Source organism: Vicia villosa, linkage group LG3 (genome assembly GCF_029867415.1).
Source record: "Vicia villosa cultivar HV-30 ecotype Madison, WI linkage group LG3, Vvil1.0, whole genome shotgun sequence".
Lineage (NCBI taxonomy): Eukaryota > Viridiplantae > Streptophyta > Magnoliopsida > Fabales > Fabaceae > Vicia > Vicia villosa.
The window spans coordinates 15,365,476-15,384,263 of record NC_081182.1 but is presented as its reverse complement, the minus strand read 5'-3'; the positions used below and the strand labels follow the sequence as shown (position 1 = coordinate 15,384,263).

The window sequence follows — 18,788 nt, the reverse complement described above, 5'->3', positions numbered from 1 at the left end:
CTATATAAAGAATACTTGGAAGAATGGAAAACAATACTTTACATACAAGAACTTTTGAATACGCTGAAACTCTGTTCATTTGAAAAGCTATAAATGTAAGGAACTTTTGTTCATATTCTTGTTCAAGAACACTTTTGTGTTATTATTTGTATTTCATTTGTGTAATCTGTTTATTTAGAAGCATTTTGTAAACACACCTTTGTATTTTAACTTATAAGTTGATTTTGTTCCTTGAGAGATTAGCGTATAGCCATAAGTCTCAAGAAGACATTGATAGTGGGCTTTTATGGTTATAATCAGTTTGGTTATAGTGGATTAAGTCCTTGTTGACAAGGCAAAATTACCTTGGTAGATGGACTGGAGGTAGCTTGGTTAACATCGAACCATGATAAAAATATTGTGTCATTATTTTTATTCCTTGCTCCTTATTTGTTTGTCTTGGTCGTCAAAAAAAAATTTAAATCTTGAAACCCAATCCAAACCCCTTTCTTATATTTCGTTTACCTGCAATTGACATTAGAACTCCGATTCTGGTATTGATTGTTATCATACACTTCACCGTGTCAGATAAAAATCCAAAAATTCTTTGAAACAAAATGGCAGGAAATGTCCCTCCAACAACTACACCCGCTGTCAATGAAAGAGATCACTGTAGTGTCAAACTTCCAGTTTTTGATGGAGAAAAGTTTGATTACTGGAAAGACATAATAAAATGTCTCTTTCTTGGCCATGATGTAACTATATAGGATATTAGTAGTTGTTGGCTATGTTCATCCGTTGATGCTAGTGGTAACAAGTTAGAAAGAAGAGTGATGACCGACCAACAAAATAAAGATTACAAGAATCATCACAAGGCTAGAACCATTCTGTTGAATGCTATTTCTTACATTGAGTATGAAAATATTACTAATAGAGATACAACCAAGACAATATTTAACTCATTGAGAATGACTCATGAAGGGAACACTCAAGAGAAAGAAACCAAAGGGATTTCCTTGATACAAAAGTATGAAGCCTTCAAAATGGAGGATGATGAAACGATAGAGAATATGTTTTCAAGGTTTCAGAATCTTGTCGTGGGACTGAAGGTTCTGAATAAAGGATACTCGATTACAAATCATGTTAAGAAGATTATCAGAGGTCTAACTAAGAGATGGAAACCTGTGGTAACTGCGTTGAAACTGTCTAAGGATCTGAACAACACCACTTTTGAAGAATTTGTTCGCTCTTTGAGAATTCATGAGATAGAGCTTTAAGAAGATGAGCCTCAAACAAGAGGAAAATCTATGGTTCTGAAGCCTATGGGAAAGTCTGAAAAGTCCATAGCCTTTAAAGCTGAGAAGAAAAAGAATCCGAAGAAGAAGATGAGTTGTCTCTTCTATCTAGAAGGTTGAACAAACTCTGGAAGAAAAGACAAAAGTTCAGTGGTTTAAAAAGGATAGATGGTCGCTTTGAATCGACTTTTGGATAGAAGAAAATCTAGTTCTGGAAAATAAATCACGTGCTTTGAATACAAGGAGCCAGGTCACTATAAGAATGAATGTCCCAAGCTAAAAAAGGACAAGCCCAAAGAAGAAAGTCGTCGGAGGGAAGAAGAAAGGGTTGAAATGAAGAAAATTTTATTTTGAAAAATGAGAATTCTTCCCGAAAAAGCAAGACCTTAAAACTTGAGGAAGAAATTATTTCAGAAGCTTGTGTGGATTTTGATAGTGTCATAAATAAGTATGACAAATGTTTTCAGATTATTTTTTCTAGAGGCTTAGGCAGAAGCATAATGACTTCAATGATCTATGGAGTTAGCATAAACAAAATAAGAGGAATTGGTTATGATTTTGATGATGAATCTACTTCAGAAAAAGATGATAAACTAAAAACTCTTTATTCTCATTTTGTTCCCAAGGGATCACAAAATGGATTGGCGCCTAAAGAAAAACTTATTTTAAAACCCAAGGCAAAACCAAAAGACTATTTTCATTATATATATATATATATATATATATATATATATATATATATATATATATATGATTATCTTGCACCTAAACCCAAGTTTGTTAGTTTTCTTAGACACAATGATGGGTCACATTCTGTGTTCTTAACCTTCTGCTCACAAATGCAAAATGAGAAGGATGCTAAGATTGTGAAAGTCAGAAGTGGCAGAGAGTTTGAAAATAAGCATTTTGAAAAACTCTTCGAAGAGAATAGCATTTTGAAAATTGCAGGAGCTTCATCATATTAGTATATTGTTTTATTAGTGAAAAGATGTAACTCATGTGGATTAGTTTGAAGGTATTCAACAGTGCATATGATGATGTTGGTGATGACACAAATGTAAACGCCTCTGCTAGTGACTCTGCTACTCTGTCCCTTTGATTCTCTTTGTTGTTTTGTGGTTTGATTTGGTTTGTTTCAGTTGTTCTCTGTTTGTTGATTAAAAGAGTTAATTGAATTTGCATTATTATAAGATTTGGTTTGCTGAAGATTTGATTTGAGCTCTATTTGTTTATATCCCATTGACTTTTAAAATGGACCGAGTCATTTATATAAAGAGATTATCCTCATTATTTGAAGACACGCGTTAAGAGAGAATATTTACTCGGTTGAAGAATTTTGTTGAGTTGAGTTTTTTTTTGGTAGTGTATTTCTTGTGTAAAACTTTATCCTTGCCAGCCTTTCACACATAAGAGAAATATAGAGGTTTTAGGCTGTAATTGTGATATTTGTCACATCATAAAGAATTGTTTCTTATAAGCACTTGCGCGAATGTTTGAGTGAAAGTGATAGATCTACGATTTAGGGGAGTCCAAGTTAAAATTCATGGATAATATTAAAAAAAAAGACATTGAGCTAGAAGAATTCTAATGAGATTGTCATGTATTATTGACTATATGATTAGTGAATTTCATTTCCTTTAGCCTAAACCCTCAAGAGACATGTGAAATTACATTGAATTAAGTTACTAGTTTTATGTGTTATTTTTTTATTGTTCATCTTTGTTATTGGTCGAGGAGAATTTGTAACTTGTCCATTTTTGTATATAAGTAAATTGACTTGTACTTTTTAGCTCTCATGATAGTTGAACAAGGAGACTTTGGCTGATTTTGACACCACATGAATTTGATGACATTTTAACATTTTGTCTTTCAGAAATCATATCGGTGAGCAGGGGTGGACAACGGGCCGGGCTGGGCGGGTTCGGGCCCAAAACCTCCACCCAGCCCAAACCGCGGGTAGCAATAACAGACTCATTTCCGCCCAATTTCAAAGTCGGTTTACACGGGTTCGGTTTAGACGGATTCGGGTTATTACGGACAAATATTCCGGGTTAATGGACTGATCCAATATTTAAGCCCAAAAACATTTAAACTAATATAGTACTGATTTAATTCATACCAATTTAATTTACACTAATTCAATATAGTGCCTCTAGATCCAAAACTATAGCATTGAAAAATAATAATAATAAACATTTAAACACTCCATCAACTTTAGATAAGAGTTGTTCTTCTTCAACTTTGCATTATTGGTTCTTCTACCTACCTGAAAAATGAAATAATGCATTTATGTCAATAGAGAAGGTTCAATTCAATTGTACAAAAACCACTTAAAATCTCATTAAACATTACTCTGCTGGGAATATTCTACATCAATCTTAAAATATTCACAATTATGTAGATCAAAATGTAAAATAAAATAATTGGTAGGATGGTGATTTAGATTCATTATGATTTAACAGAGTTATAAATGAGTTAGATTTAAGTAAACCTCTGCTAGAAATTATATTCAATTTTTTGTGAAAACTGAGTCCCTTATTCATCATTAAATGAAATTTTGTGCAATTATTTGTTTTTTAAACAAAAACATTAATGATGCAAGTATCTACAGCCAAATCATCAACAATTAGATTTCCATAAACTTGAATAGTAGTGTCAATTCCGCATATATATTTTAACTTCATTGAACCTTTAAGACCAAAAAAATAGATCAACAACCTGCTCACAATAAGACAATAAATGAATTGAAAATTGAATTTTCAGTAGTTAGTTTGAAAAAATAAAACAAAATATATTAAACTGGTTTATGCAGGATTAATTTACTATAATCATTGCTCAGCAGAGCCCTAAATCATCAAACTGGTTTATAATTATTGCAACTGCAGGATTAAAATCATCAAATTGTTTCAGACATGTAGAGATGGATCAAATGATTTGCAAATTGATTTATCTTAATTACGAAAATTGAGTCTATTATAAATTATTTACGCAAACATACAATACAATGAAATAATATTTAAAACTCCATAACAGAGTTAAATGAATGAAATGCTTATTCAAAGTTAAACAACAACCTTGTTCACTCATAACAGAGCAATGTCATCTCATAACAGCACTAACGTGCAATCTGAAGCTAAAACCTACATAGATAGGATGAGAAAACAGTAAAAATAAAAAATAAATCATTACTCATGAGAAATCTGAAGCTGAAGCTGAATTCCTAAAGTTTTACCTCCTCAAAAGGCCACTCATCGGCACGGTCATTGGTTTCACTACTCTTGGGAGACCATAAAAACCCCTCTAGCATACCAAACAACTTTTCCATTCTATCTCCCAAGACTGCTGATTCTTACCACCCTCTTAGGCCACACATCATCTCATCCATTTTGCCTAAAAATAAGGAAAATAAATATACTTAAAAAGGGCATAATATAGATAGAATGTCTAAACTCCAACTCACCAGTATGGGTCACCAAATATATACATAAAAAATGGAGGTAGCTTCAAATCTCGGTCCTTTTATCAAACACCACAACCTACAAAAAGACATACTAAGCATTTCAAGCATAAATCACTTAGAACCGTGTAAAACTCTAACTCAGTAAAGTAAAAAAAAAAACTTATATTCTTCAAAACAATAGAAAAGAGAAAGGGAACAAGAAAAAAAACCTAACTCTTTAAAGTTCCAAACCTTGATTTTTTCTTCTTCATAACATAGTGAGGGTGATTATAGATGAAGTTGGGTCCGGAAAAATCGTTTGATTCAAAACGAAAATGAATATGAAAAAATGCCTAATTCAAAACGAAAATGAAACAGAAAAAACAAGAAATGAGTAAAGGGACGATTGTTGAATATGTTGGAATATACAAATCAAATTAAGGTTTCTTTAATGGGGAAAATGATGAATTGAAGAAGATGAAGATTTAAAAGAATGAAAAGAAATAATAGAGAGAGAGAGTAATTGAGGGTGAGATAGTGAATTGGCATTAACCACAACATAGGAGTAGTGAGCTCCTTATATAGTACAAGTTACAAAATGATTGGAATGATTTAACACACCCTAAAACAAACAGAAAAACAGTTGGGCTTCAATGTAACCGGTTACTGCAAACAGCGTAACCGGTTACACAAACGCAACATCTACAGTGAATCTGTTTCACGGGTTCGTAACCGGTTACGGTAACAGGCGTAACCGGTTACGCCAACTGAAGTGTTAAAAATAGTAGTTTCAACACACCACCTCACTTCAGTTGGTCCAAGTCCACCATGCTCAGCTTCATTCTCAACCTCTTGAACACCTCATTGGTCACACCCTTGGTCAATAAGTCAGCTACTTGATCTTCGCTTCGACAATATCCCATTCGTAACTTTCTATCGCTCACTAACTCCCTCAAATAATGAAACCGCATCTCTATGTGCTTGCTTCTTCCATGTGCAATCAGATTCTTCGCAAGGTTGATCGCAGAGACATTATCAACAAGGAGAGTAATAGCCTCACCCTCACTACTATTAAGCTCCTTCAATAGATTCATAAGCCACATGGCTTGGCAAGCACACAACGATGCCGCAATATACTCGGCCTCACAAGATGAAAGTGCTACCACCGGTTCCTTTTTCGAACACCAAGAGATTGGGGTTCTACCTAGCATAAAGATGTATCTAGCCGTTGACTTTCTATCATCCTTATCACCACACCAATTGGAATCGGTGAAACCAAGTAAATCACACTTTCGGCCCGTATCCGATGCCGGAAAGAGAATTCCACAACCAAGAGTCCCTTTAATGTATCTAAGGATCCTCTTGACAGCTGCCATATGAGATACCTTTGGTCTCTCCATGAATCTACTCGCAATACCGACACTAAATGCCAAGTCCGGTCGCGTATTGCACAAGTACCGCAATGATCCAATCAATCTTCGATATTGAGTTGGATCAACATCTTGCTCATCCTCACTTTTGGACAGCTGTAGCCTTGCCTCACATGGTGTAATGGCAACATTGCAATGTTCCATTTCACACCTCTTCAAGATCTCAAGTGCATACCTCCTTTGGTGCATGAGCAGTCCCGTTTTTGACCTTTGGAACTCTATGCCAAGGAAATATTTCATGATTCCAAGGTCCGTCATCTCAAACTCACTCATGAGCTCCTTCTTGAACCTTGATATACTCTCCTCACAGCTGCCGGTAATCAAGAGATCGTCCACATATAAGCAAAGAATTATCACTCCATCCTTAGCATTCGATCTCACATATACACCATGTTCGGACACACACCGCTTGAAATCAATGTCAACAAGGAAGCCATCTATGCGTTTGTTCCAAGCTCTTGGAGCTTGTTTCAAACCATACAAGGCTTTATGCAACTTGTAGTATCTCATCTCTTGATTCTTTACTTCAAAGCCGGGGGGCTGTCCAACATAAACTTCCTCATCAAGTGGACCGTTCAAAAACGCAGATTTGACGTCCATTTGATAAACGCTCCAATTGTTGTTGTTTGCAATACCAACAACCAATCGGATGGTCTCAAGCCTAGCCACAGGAGCAAACACCTCCTCAAAGTCTATTCCTTCACGTTGCAAAAACCCTTTCGCTACTAATCGAGCCTTATACTTGATTATCTCGCCCTTCAGATTTGCTTTCACTTTATAGACCCAACGGACACCAATTGGCTTCTTACCATGAGGTAGATCAACTAACTCCCAAGTACCATTTTTCTCGATTGATTCCAGCTCTTCTTTCATTGCACAAATCCATTTTGGATCCCTTAGAGCCTCCTCCGTATTCACCGGTTCGGATTCGGCCATAAGCGCAAAATGAACTAAATCACCTTCATTATTAACTTCGTTATCTTGGAATATCTCGCATTCTTGGAGTCTAGAAGGCAACACCCTTTGCCTTGTTGATCTTCTACGGTGTTCTTCAGTTTGAACATCATTCAGAGGCTGCGGAACTGTTTCGGGACTGACTGGATCATCAAAAAATACAGCAGCTGGAGTTCTGTTCTGCTCGTAACCGGTTACGCTTGTATGTACTGGCTGGCCGTAACCGGTTACGCTGTTCTCTGCAGAATTCTTGCCCTGTTTTTCCTGTCTGTAACCGGTTACGCCAGTTTGTACTGGCTGGCCGTAACCGGTTACGCTGAGACTGCTGCTGTTATTTTCTTCAAAAATAACATCTCGACTAATTTGAATCTTCCGATTTCTCGCATCGAACAGTTTGTAACCGCCTGTAGAGTGATATCCAACGAATATCATTTCTTCTCCTTTGTCATCCAACTTCTTTCTCAATTGTCCCGGCACATGTTTATACGCCACCGAACCGAATACACACAAATGACTTAGATTCGGTTTGAATCCACACCAAGCCTCTTCCGGTGTAAGCTTCTCAAGCTTCTTTGTAGGACAACGATTCAATAAGTATGTGGCTGTAGAGACCGCTTCTCCCCATAGTTCCTTCGGTAGACCTTTACCGCTTAACATGCTTCGAACCATGTTCATAATCGAGCGATTTTTCCTCTCGGCAATACCATTTTGCTGCGGCGTATAGGGTGGTACAACCTCACGCACTATACCCTCATCATCACAATACTTCCCAAACGCGACCGAGGTGTACTCACCTCCACCATCCGTTTTGAGAATTTTCAACTTGCGACCGCATTGCCTCTCCGCCATGGACTTAAACCTCTTGAATACATCAAACACCTCATCCTTTCTCTTGATGACGTAAGTCCACAACTTTCTACTAAAATCGTCAATGAACGTGACAAAATATCGATTGCCACCAAATGTGTCCACTTGCATAGGTCCACAAACATCGGAATACACCACCTCAAGGTGTGCATTGGTCCTATGACCCGCATCCTTGCTAAAACTTCCTTTGTGTTGCTTTCCTTTCACACATTCTTCACACAACTCAGCTGGAACGTTAATGTGTGGCAGCCCGGTAACCATACCTTCTTGTTGCAACGCTTTGAGATCACGAAAATTCAAGTGACCGAGACGATAATGCCATAACCACTCCTCTCTACTTGCAGCTGTAGCTAAGCACCTATGCTCCAATACTTTCAGCTCAACTTTGAAAGTCCTATTGGTAGCCATGGGAGCCTTTAGGATCAACACTCCACTAGCATCAACAACCCGCAAGATCTTATCTTCCAACCGTATATTGTAACCTTTTTCGAGCAATTGACCAATACTCAAAAGATTACACTTAATACCTGGAATATATAGCACATCCTTGATCATAGAATGTCCACCATCCTTTTTCTCGATCAACACATCACCGACACCTTCGGCCATGAGAGTGGAATCGTCCGCAAACTTCACTTTGTTTTTCGCCACTTGATTGATTTGCACAAACCAATCTCTTCTTCCCGTCATATGCGTTGAACATCCGGAGTCTAAGTACCACTCCTCTTTGCCTTGAGTTCCATCACGAACCGAAATCATCACATTTTGTTCCGAACTTAAAACTGTCGCTTTTTCTGCACTGCTGCAGCTGCTGTCCCGTGACTTGCAGCTGCTGTCCAGCACCTCTGTCATGTCGTCACACTCATCGGTAATCATCATTAAGAGTGTGGCTTCATCATCCACCTCTTGCCTAGCAACCTTGGCTTCATCCCCTTTAGTTTCAAGCTGTTTAGCACCACACTTTGCTTGAAAATGCCCAAGTTTCTTACATTTCCAACATTGTATTTTGCTCATGTCTCTTGGTTTTCCACCTCTCGCGTTGCTCCGATCACCATAACCGTTTGAGTTGCTGCTCTCACCCTTTTGTCCCTTCGAATGTTTAGGTTCACCATCGCCTTGCTTCCCTTTCGAAGGCCATTTCCCTTTCGAACCTTTACTCCTTTCATTGAAACGAACTTGCAAAGCTAACTCCGCCTTTGCCTTATCGCTTCCTCTCTCGTCCATTCTTTGTTCATGTGCTTCTAGGGAACTTTGAAGCTCATCCTTGCTCAGCGACGTAAGGTCCTTCGACTCTTCAATAGCAACCACAATGTTGTCGAATCTTGACGTCAACGAACGTAAGATTTTTGACACAACATTCTGCTCTAAGATCGTTTCCCCACACGACTTGATTTGATTCACTAAGCGCGTAATGGCGTCACATAATCGTTGATCGTTTCCTTCTCTTCCATTTGCGTTAACTCGAATTGCCTCTTGTGAGTTTGTAACCTCACAATCTTCGCCTTCGCAGCCCCAGCATATGCTTTCTCAAGAATTAACCAAGCTTGCTTCGCGGACTCGCAATCACCGACCTTTTCGAAATTATCACCATCGACACAAGAGTGTATCAAGAAGAGAGCTTTGTAATCTTTCTTCTTCTCTTCCCTGAAAGTGGCTTGATGTGCAGCTGTAGGTTCAGCCCCAAGTGGTGTGACACCATTGTTGACGATATCGAGAACTTCTTGATATCCAAACAAGACCTTCATTTGTTTAGACCACTTGTCGTAATTCTTCGAATCAAGAATCGGTAAATTGGATGGGATTCGATCATTGGTACTCATTGTTGCAGCGGAATCGGATCAGAACCAGTGCTCTTGATGCCAAATGTTGGAATATACAAATCAAATTAAGGTTTCTTTAATGGGGAAAATGATGAATTGAAGAAGATGAAGATTTAAAAGAATGAAAAGAAATAATAAAAGAGAGAGAGTAATTGAGGGTGAGATAGTGAATTGGCATTAACCACAACATAGGAGTAGTGAGCTCCTTATATAGTACAAGTTACAAAATGATTGGAATGATTTAAGACACCCTAAAACAAACAGAAAAACAGTTGGGCTTCAGTGTAACCGGTTACGGCAAACAGCGTAACCGGTTACGCAAATGCAACATCTACAGTGAATCTGTTTCACGGGTTCGTAACCGGTTACGGTAACAGGCGTAACCGGTTACGCCAACTGAAGTGTTAAAAACAGTAGTTTCAACAGAATAGTAATATTCGCGGGATGACCATTAACCACCATGACCGAGATGGAAAATGAGACGACGATTGTTGATTGTTGATTGCGATTGACGGTGGGGCAAAATCGCAAGTTCGTATTTAGGGTTGGACTGAAACGAGTAAAGGGACATGAAGAGAGAGAAGGAATAGAATAAATGAGATGAATCTTGCTACAATAGTATTACACTGGCAAAATAATAATTACAGACGGGCGTGTATGGTTACCCGCGGTTTCAGTTAATTGAATCGGGCCCGCCCACTTGAACCCAAACAAAACCGTGTTTTGGGCCCGCAGAACCGCAAAACCGTGTAAAACCGGCCCAATTTAGTTTTTTAGTTTCAGTTGATGCGGGTTGGACCGTTTTTCGGGTCCTTGTCCAGCCCTACCGGTGAGCATTGAAGCCAAATATTTTCACTATTTATCTGTGAGTATTTTAATGTGTTAATTCTTTATAACTTACATGCATTTTTAATAGATTTTTCTTGGTGTCCGAGAACATGTCTTCCTATTGAGTTTATTTTAATCAAAATTACTTTTATAGTGTCATACTTTTTATATTATGAGCACATAATTATTAAATTTATATAAAAAATAACAATAAAATTCGAAATTCGATCAAAAAAAAATTATTTTTTAACAAAAATGGAAAATGTAAGAAAATATATTAAAAAACTATTTGTTTTACATGAATGTCACACAAACCAAAAGAAAATACCACATTGTCACATGTTGATAAAAAAACAAAATATCACCTTTTTCACTTTGGATTCGTCCAATGCATGGACGATCATGGGATATTTTTTTTCAGTTGAAGTTCGGTCGACCTTTAACTAGCTTTTTTTTCTTTCCGTTTTTTAATTTTAAATAATTAAATAATGTTTTTTATATTATTAATTAATTATTTAAATTTAATATAATATTTAAATATTAGTTTAATTATTATTTTTATTAAAAATATGTTAAATTAAATTAAATTATTATTTTATGATAAATTAATTAATAAGAAATTTAATTAAATAAAAGAATTTAATATAATAAAATATTGTCGGTGCTTCAATGACCGATCCGTTAAAATGAGTATACCAAAAAGACATAGGTTGGACAAACGTTTAATGTAGGCTAGACAATAGATGGTCCAACACATATATTATATTAATTTTTGTTGCCTATAAATAAGAATTTTTGCTCATTTGTTTTTAGGTGAGAACAAATGAACAAAACATTCTTATTTATAGGTAAAAAAAAATTAATAAAATATATATACTCGGCTATCTATTGGCCGAACCTACACACAACGCTCATACAACCTATATGTTTTTGGTATACTCGTTTCAACGGATCGACCACTGAAGCACCGATCATATTATATTATATTAAATTAATTTATTTAATAAAATTTCTCATTAATTAATTTATTATAAAATAATAATTCAATTAAATTTTAAAATATTTTTTTATAAAGAAATAATTAAAATAATATTTAACTATTATATTAAATTTAAATAATAGTTTAAATATTTAAGGGTTAAACCCTATTTTGCCCCCTGCCATATGCAGCGAATCTAAAAAACAACCCTGTAAAAAAAAAAACACAGATTCCGTCCCTGTCATTTGTAGATTCCCCTGTTTTGCCCCCTCACTGAATTTGGTGAACAAAAATGATGATGTGGCATGCTGTGTTGGATTTTTTTTATTTTTTAATTGCTGACGTGGCTGCCAACTGGATATTTTTTTATTTTTTAATTTAAATTTTTTCTTTTAAATTAAATTTTTTTCACACCTTTTTTATTTTTTATTTTTTTTCCACGTAATAATCTTTTATTATTTATTTAATTTAATTTTATTTATTTATTTATTATTACATTGCCAACATTCAAAATATATAATTATTCTTAAAAATAATTTGTCTCATGTAAGGTTTGAACTCAAGACCCACCTCTCACAACATTCAACATTACCTTTGCCAACTGAGCTATTTAAGTTTTCTATCAACTATCTGCATCAATATGTATATCATACAAAGTTATATTTTATTTTCATAATTAATTTTCTATAAGTATTATTCAACCATATATTAAACTGAAAGTATTCTTTATATAAATAAATATAATTTTCAAATATATCATATTTAAACGTTATTTAACAAATCATATTTTAATATTTAGTATTTAAATACTGAAAATAATAAAATAATAATAAATTGAAAATGATTGAAATATAATTTCAGTTTATTAATTAAAAGTAAATCTAATAAACTAAAATATTTAGATATAATACTTTTACGTTTAATATATTAAAATCAAAAGTTATAAATAAACTGAAAATAATTTATAATAAACTGAAAATATAAATTAAAGTAAAAGTATTAAACATTAATTATTTTAATTTTATTAATTTATTATTATTAAGTATTTTAATTTAGTTTATTTAATTTAGTTTAGTTTTTTAACATTAAAAAAATGAATATAACAATATTAATTTAGTTTATTTAATTTTGTTTAGTTTTTAACGTTAAAGTGTGTTAATTAAGTTAGTTTTATATATTCAACGTTAAAATGTGTTTTTTTACTCAATTTAGTTAAGTTAGTTTTAATTTATTCACTTTAATTTATATTAATTTTAGTTTAATATATTAATTTATTTTAAAATTAACGTTAGTATATATACTAAATCAAACTCAGTTTAGTTTAATTTATTTTTAATTTGTTTAGTTTTAATTAATTTAGTTTAGTATAGTTTTAATTAATTAAGTTTAATTATAATTTAATTTAATTAATTTAGTTTTAATTAACTTAGTCTTATTTTATTAGTCTTCTTCAGTTTTAAAAAACGTTTGCATGTTATAACAAAGGCTAAGTGCATTGATATTACAACTGAAATCATTCAGCCTAATGGTTAGGTTGTTGGTGTTGAAATGTCAAGGTGGTGGGTTCAACTCTCACCATGTGCAACTTTTGAGTACATTATCATATTTTATCATTTAAACCAATAATTCATAAAAAATAAATTATCATATTTTATCATTTAAACCAATAATTCATAAAAAATAAATTAAAAAGTGTGAATATAAAATTTTAATAAAATAATTTAACAAATAATAACTTTAAAAAAAATATGAATTTTTTTAAAAAAATTAATAAAAAAATCCAGATGGCAGCCACGTCAGCAATTAAAAAAATAAAAAATCCAACACAACACGCCACATCATCATTTTTGTTGAGCAAATTCAGTGAGGGGGCAAAACAGGGGAATCTACAAATGGCAGGGACGGAATCTGTGTTTTTTTTTTTACAGGGTTGTTTTTGAGATTCGCCCCAAATGGCAGGGGGCAAAATAACGTTTAACCCAATATTTAATTAATAATATTAATAAATTAAAAAACTTTATTTAAAATAAAAAAACAAAAATAGAGCTAGTTAAGGGTGGCGAACCTCTCTGTTCGACTCTAAACAGTAAAAATGACATTTTGGTATTTTTTTTTAACACGTGGCAATGTGGTATTTTCTTTTGGTTTGTGTGGCAGTTTTGTTTAATTTCCATTCTTAAATCAATTTTGTACTGTACCTAACAAAACGCACTTGTGTACTTGTGTTGTATAACACAAACTGTAGCAAACTTTCAACAAAACCCTATCGTCGCCGTCGTACCGGCGCCAGTTTCTCGCCGTCGTACCGGCGCCAGTTTCTCGCCGTCGTCATCTCTATCGTCGCCGTCGTACCGGCGCCAGTTTCTCGCCGTCGTCATCTCTACTCGTCATCTCCGTTTCATCTCTCCGCCCACAACTATCTCAAGTCAGAACACAAATCTCCATCTTCACTCACTCTCACCTCATCTCCATTTCAAAATTTCGCGCCTCAATTTCATATCGGTTAGTTTCGTCGTTCTTCAATTTCCTCTTCTTCAATTCATGCCGAAATCTTGAATTTTTTTGGGTTTGTTCTTGTGTATTCTAGCAACTAGCAAGTTATTGTTCATACATTTCATAATATTTACTTTTCGGGTTTCAGATTGCACTGCACTTCCAAAAGAATTGGTTGTGCAGTCCCTGTTTTCATCAAAAGCAATCTTTAAAATTATCACGGTTTCGAAGTTCTGCTATGGCTGCTGATTCCTCTGTAATGTTCAACGGAAATGGAAATGGTGGTATCAACCCAATGCCTAACCTACAGAGGACTTACCAAGTGGTAGTGGCTGCCACCAAAGATATGGGCATTGGTAAGGATGGAAAGTTGCCATGGAGATTATCTACCGATCTCAAGTTTTTCAAAGAGATAACTACGACGACTAACGAATCCGGGAAGAAGAATGCCGTTGTTATGGGAAGAAAAACATGGGAGAGTATCCCTCTTCGGTTCAGGCCTCTTCCTGGTCGTCTTAATGTTGTTTTGACTCGCTCGGGTAGTTTTGATGTTAAAGCAGCGGAAGATGTTGTTGTATGTGGAAGTATGTCTACTGCATTGGAACTTTTAGCTGCTTCTCCTTACTGCACTTCAATTGAGAAAATATTTGTTATTGGGGGTGGTGAAATATTTAGGTATTTCGGTGTTTTGTCTTTCCTTGTTTCTTTTCAAGTTTAGTATTTTCTCGGTTATAGACTTACATATCGTTATTTTGGTGTATAGAGATGCTCTCAATGCACCTGAATGTGAAGCTATCCATATCACAGAAATTCACACAAGCATTGAGTGTGACACTTTTATGCCGCCAATTGATTTCACTGTATTTCGGCCATGGTACTCATCTTTTCCTAAGGTGGAAAACAACATCCGATATTCTTTCACCACTTATGTGCGTGTAAGAAGTTCTGTAGCAGAGTCCTTGAGTCAGAATACTGATTCACCTATTGATAATAAACCGGCTTCTAAAAAATTTGAGGTTCAAAACTTTTCTTTTCTTCCGAAAATAGTCTTTGAGAGGCATGAGGAGTACGGGTATCTTAATCTGGTTCAAGAAATCATATCTCAAGGTACCTCCAAAGGTGATAGGACAGGGACTGGAACCTTGTCAAAATTTGGTTGCCAGGTAAACTTTCAGTTAGTGTACTGTGGGTTGATGCAATTTATATGCTTACGTTGTATGTAATAATTCCACAGATGAGGTTCAATCTGCGCAGAGGCTTTCCTCTTCTAACAACCAAGGTATGTCAAAGATTATGGTTTAAGTTGTGTTAAGCAACTGTGTAAAATAACATTCAATTTTAATGATAACTAATTTTTTTGTTCATTGATTTCCGGTCTTTATTGAGGAAGAGTTGCTTTTGTTATTTACTTATTTGTTTGCATAGCACTCTCGGTCTTTATTGGAGAAGAGGAATATCTATTTGTATATTTTGATAAAAAAGTTAAAGTGACATCTACATTTGATTGCTAGAGAGTATTTTGGCGTGGAGTTGTTGAAGAACTTCTTTGGTTTATCAGTAGCTCAACAAATGCCAAGGTATTATATCTTTTATCGAGCTTATCCATACACATATAAAATACTCAACTTTCTTAGTCACTATGGTGTATGGAACTGGGGTATTTTATGTTATCTGAGCTTTGGTTTGACAGAGGCAGAGCGCTATTGTGAGCATGCTATATAACCCATACTTATATTCACAGGTGTTACAGGAAAAAGGCATTCATATATGGGATGATAATGCATCCAGAGAATTCCTTGATAGGTGAACATGATTGTTAATTGTTGAAACTTTTAAATACAAAACTGTACACGTCTCTTCTTGTATTTATTGAGTGGCTTTACATTTATTACAGCATTGGTTTGTCAGAGAGGGAGGAGGGTGACTTAGGACCTGTTTATGGGTTTCAGTGGAGGCACTTTGGTGCCAGGTACTTGGATTTGTTATACATTTTTTCCAGTGGGTTAATAGACTACTTATGTTGTAATATGCTCTTTATTCCCCATCTTACCTTTTATAGGTATACTAACATGCATAATGACTATACCGGCCAAGGAGTTGATCAGCTTTTAGATGTTATCAACAAGATAAAGCATAATCCTAATGATAGACGGATCATTCTCTCTGCATGGAATCCAGCAGATCTTAAATTGATGGCACTTCCACCCTGCCACATGTCTGCACAGGTATGCAACTTTATTTGGGTTTCTGTTTGAAAATTCTCTCCATACCTCTAGTCTCCTATCCTATTAATTTACACTCTAAATTTTAATTTTTGCAGTTCTATGTATCAAATGGGGAGTTATCATGTCAAATGAATCAGCGATCTGCTGATATGGGCCTGGGTGTGCCATTCAACATTGCATCTTACGCCCTCTTGACATGCATGATTGCTCATATTTGTGGTATGCAAACTTATCTAAGCATCTGCTGTAAAGTAAACTATGGTATAATATGTATACACCATCTTAAATCTTGGGGTTTTGTGGGTGTAATAAGAGATAATTTATGTTATTTTATTTGGTTATAAGTGTCTTTACTTGGTGTTGGATAAAAAAGCTACGGATAAACAAATGAAAAGCTAAAAATATGGATTCACATTGTGGAAACACAGTTTTCGCCAATGTAAAAGTAGAGATGAGAATGTTAAAATGGATGAATAATTGCATAAGACAAGGTAAGTGTTGTGGGTGCTGCATTGGATAGGATATGGTTTGAAAATGTGTTATAAGTGGATGATACCTTTTACCTTACAAGTTGATTTTCTAGGTTGATTTAGCCATAACCCCAATTTTATGATGGTATTACAGTCTATCAAAGATCCGTTGGACTACCCGCTGTCACGCCACTTGGGTCATGCTCTATATGTCCTGGGCGTGATGAGTGTTGTGGGTCCCACATTGTTTTTTTGTCTTTAAAAATTAAATTGAGGAAGGGGTAAATTATTAATAGTTGAAGACTATATTATAACTGTCCTCGAGGGGATTTGAACTCTATTGCTTATGGTTACAAGGACCCACATTGGATGTAATATGACATGAAAATGTTTATAAGTGGGATGCATTCCTCACCTTACAAGCCGGTTTTATAGCATCGAGCTATAGACAATCCAAATTTTAAGAGTAAAGTTATAAGTGCAATAATTAGTAATAAGGTCGGAGTTCCCCCATTGTAGAATAGAAGATGGTAGTCTTGTCTTTGGTGGTTTGGGGGTATGTATGGAGAAGGCTTGTAGAAAAGGGGAGCTTAAAAGGTGGAGGATAGCTTAATACATAGAGGTAGATCAAAGAAAACTATGAGCCAAACCAATTAGAGAAATTGGGGCAAATGGTCTTTGGATCTAATACTTGTCAGAAGATTTAATGAAATCAATTGACTCAGTCTTTGGTGGTTTTAGTTGTTGTTGAATTAGGTTGGGTGTTGTTGGACTTGGGATTCAAAACTTTATTGGGTTGATATCATAATATCTCTGAAGGTATCAAGAATTAATTTGAAATTGAAACCATCAATTCTTATATTATATATTTTTCTTGTCAGACCTTGTTCCAGGTGATTTTATCCATGTTCTTGGGGATGCACATGTTTATCAAACTCATGTGAGGCCTTTGCAGGAGCAGCTTCATAACCTGCCAAAACCTTTTCCAGTATGTGTAATGTTTAAGAAAATAATTTGTTTTTATGTAGTTAGGCACACTATTTTTTTTATACCATTTATTACTATAAATTTGTGCTCTGTTACTAGTTTACATGCTGACTAAACTGACTCCAATGCAGACTTTGAAAATCAATTCAATGAAGAAAGATATAGATTCTTTTGTGGCTACTGACTTCAAGCTCATTGACTATGATCCTCACCAGAAGATTGAGATGAAGATGGCTGTTTAAAATAAGGGAGATCTTAGTCCCTACTTCAGGCTGTTTCTGCTGTTTGAAATGAGGCAAGTATGCAATTTAGTTTTGTTGGGTGTTTGTTTATCATTAAGGTGATTCAGTTATTATAGAATGTGGATCGGTGCTTTCTTTCTTATGGTCCATGAGCTCAGAGCCTTGTTGAGCATGCATGCTCAAGTGCTGCATGACATAAGAAATGCCACAACTGAGTTTGCCCCATAGAGCATGGTGCTAGTTTCATTATACCTGTTAATAGCTGGTGCTATCAAATATTGAAGATGTAATGCTAGTTTCACTATACCTGTTAATTGCTGGTTTTGAAATAATCATCTATAAGTACATTATTAATTATCATGTGTTTGAAATAATTGTAGAGAATGCTTAGGCATTTGTGGTTCACTTTTTGTCTTACCTGTAACTTAATTATCATGTCAATTTTAAAACCTTGCATATTCAATGTTTCAGGCACAACAAGTGGATTTATGGAGTAACAGAAGTCATGCCAATAATTTAACAGAAATTGTGTACACCAGAACCCATCTTGAGAATGGATTTAGATGTGCAACTGATTTGGAAGCTTAGGTAATTATTATTAGGAAGTGTTTCAAGGGGAGCTATAAAGCCATTTCTATTTCTCAAAAAGTACTAACTAGTAATTCATGAGCTTTAAAGCCATTTGCCAAATGCTTTAATTTTTATGCCAGTTCATCTAAAAGAGACAAAAATGTCGCCCAAACATCTCCATTTTACATATTTGTCTGTTAATTTTTATAA

At 34.9% G+C, this 18,788-nt stretch overlaps 1 protein-coding gene across 1 annotated transcript; it reads left to right on the top strand.

Moving 5' to 3' along the window:
• The first annotated feature begins 13,793 nt into the window (after positions 1-13,793).
• Positions 13,794-18,788, top strand: LOC131660403 (bifunctional dihydrofolate reductase-thymidylate synthase-like). The gene is made up of 12 exons (XM_058929648.1): positions 13,794-14,093; positions 14,233-14,759; positions 14,848-15,247; positions 15,319-15,363; positions 15,596-15,661; positions 15,826-15,887; positions 15,979-16,053; positions 16,144-16,309; positions 16,405-16,528; positions 17,661-17,767; positions 17,898-18,061; positions 18,480-18,788. Exons 2-11 carry the CDS (start codon positions 14,323-14,325, stop codon positions 18,006-18,008), a joined length of 1,593 nt encoding a protein of 530 aa, XP_058785631.1. The 5' UTR covers positions 13,794-14,093; positions 14,233-14,322; the 3' UTR covers positions 18,009-18,061; positions 18,480-18,788.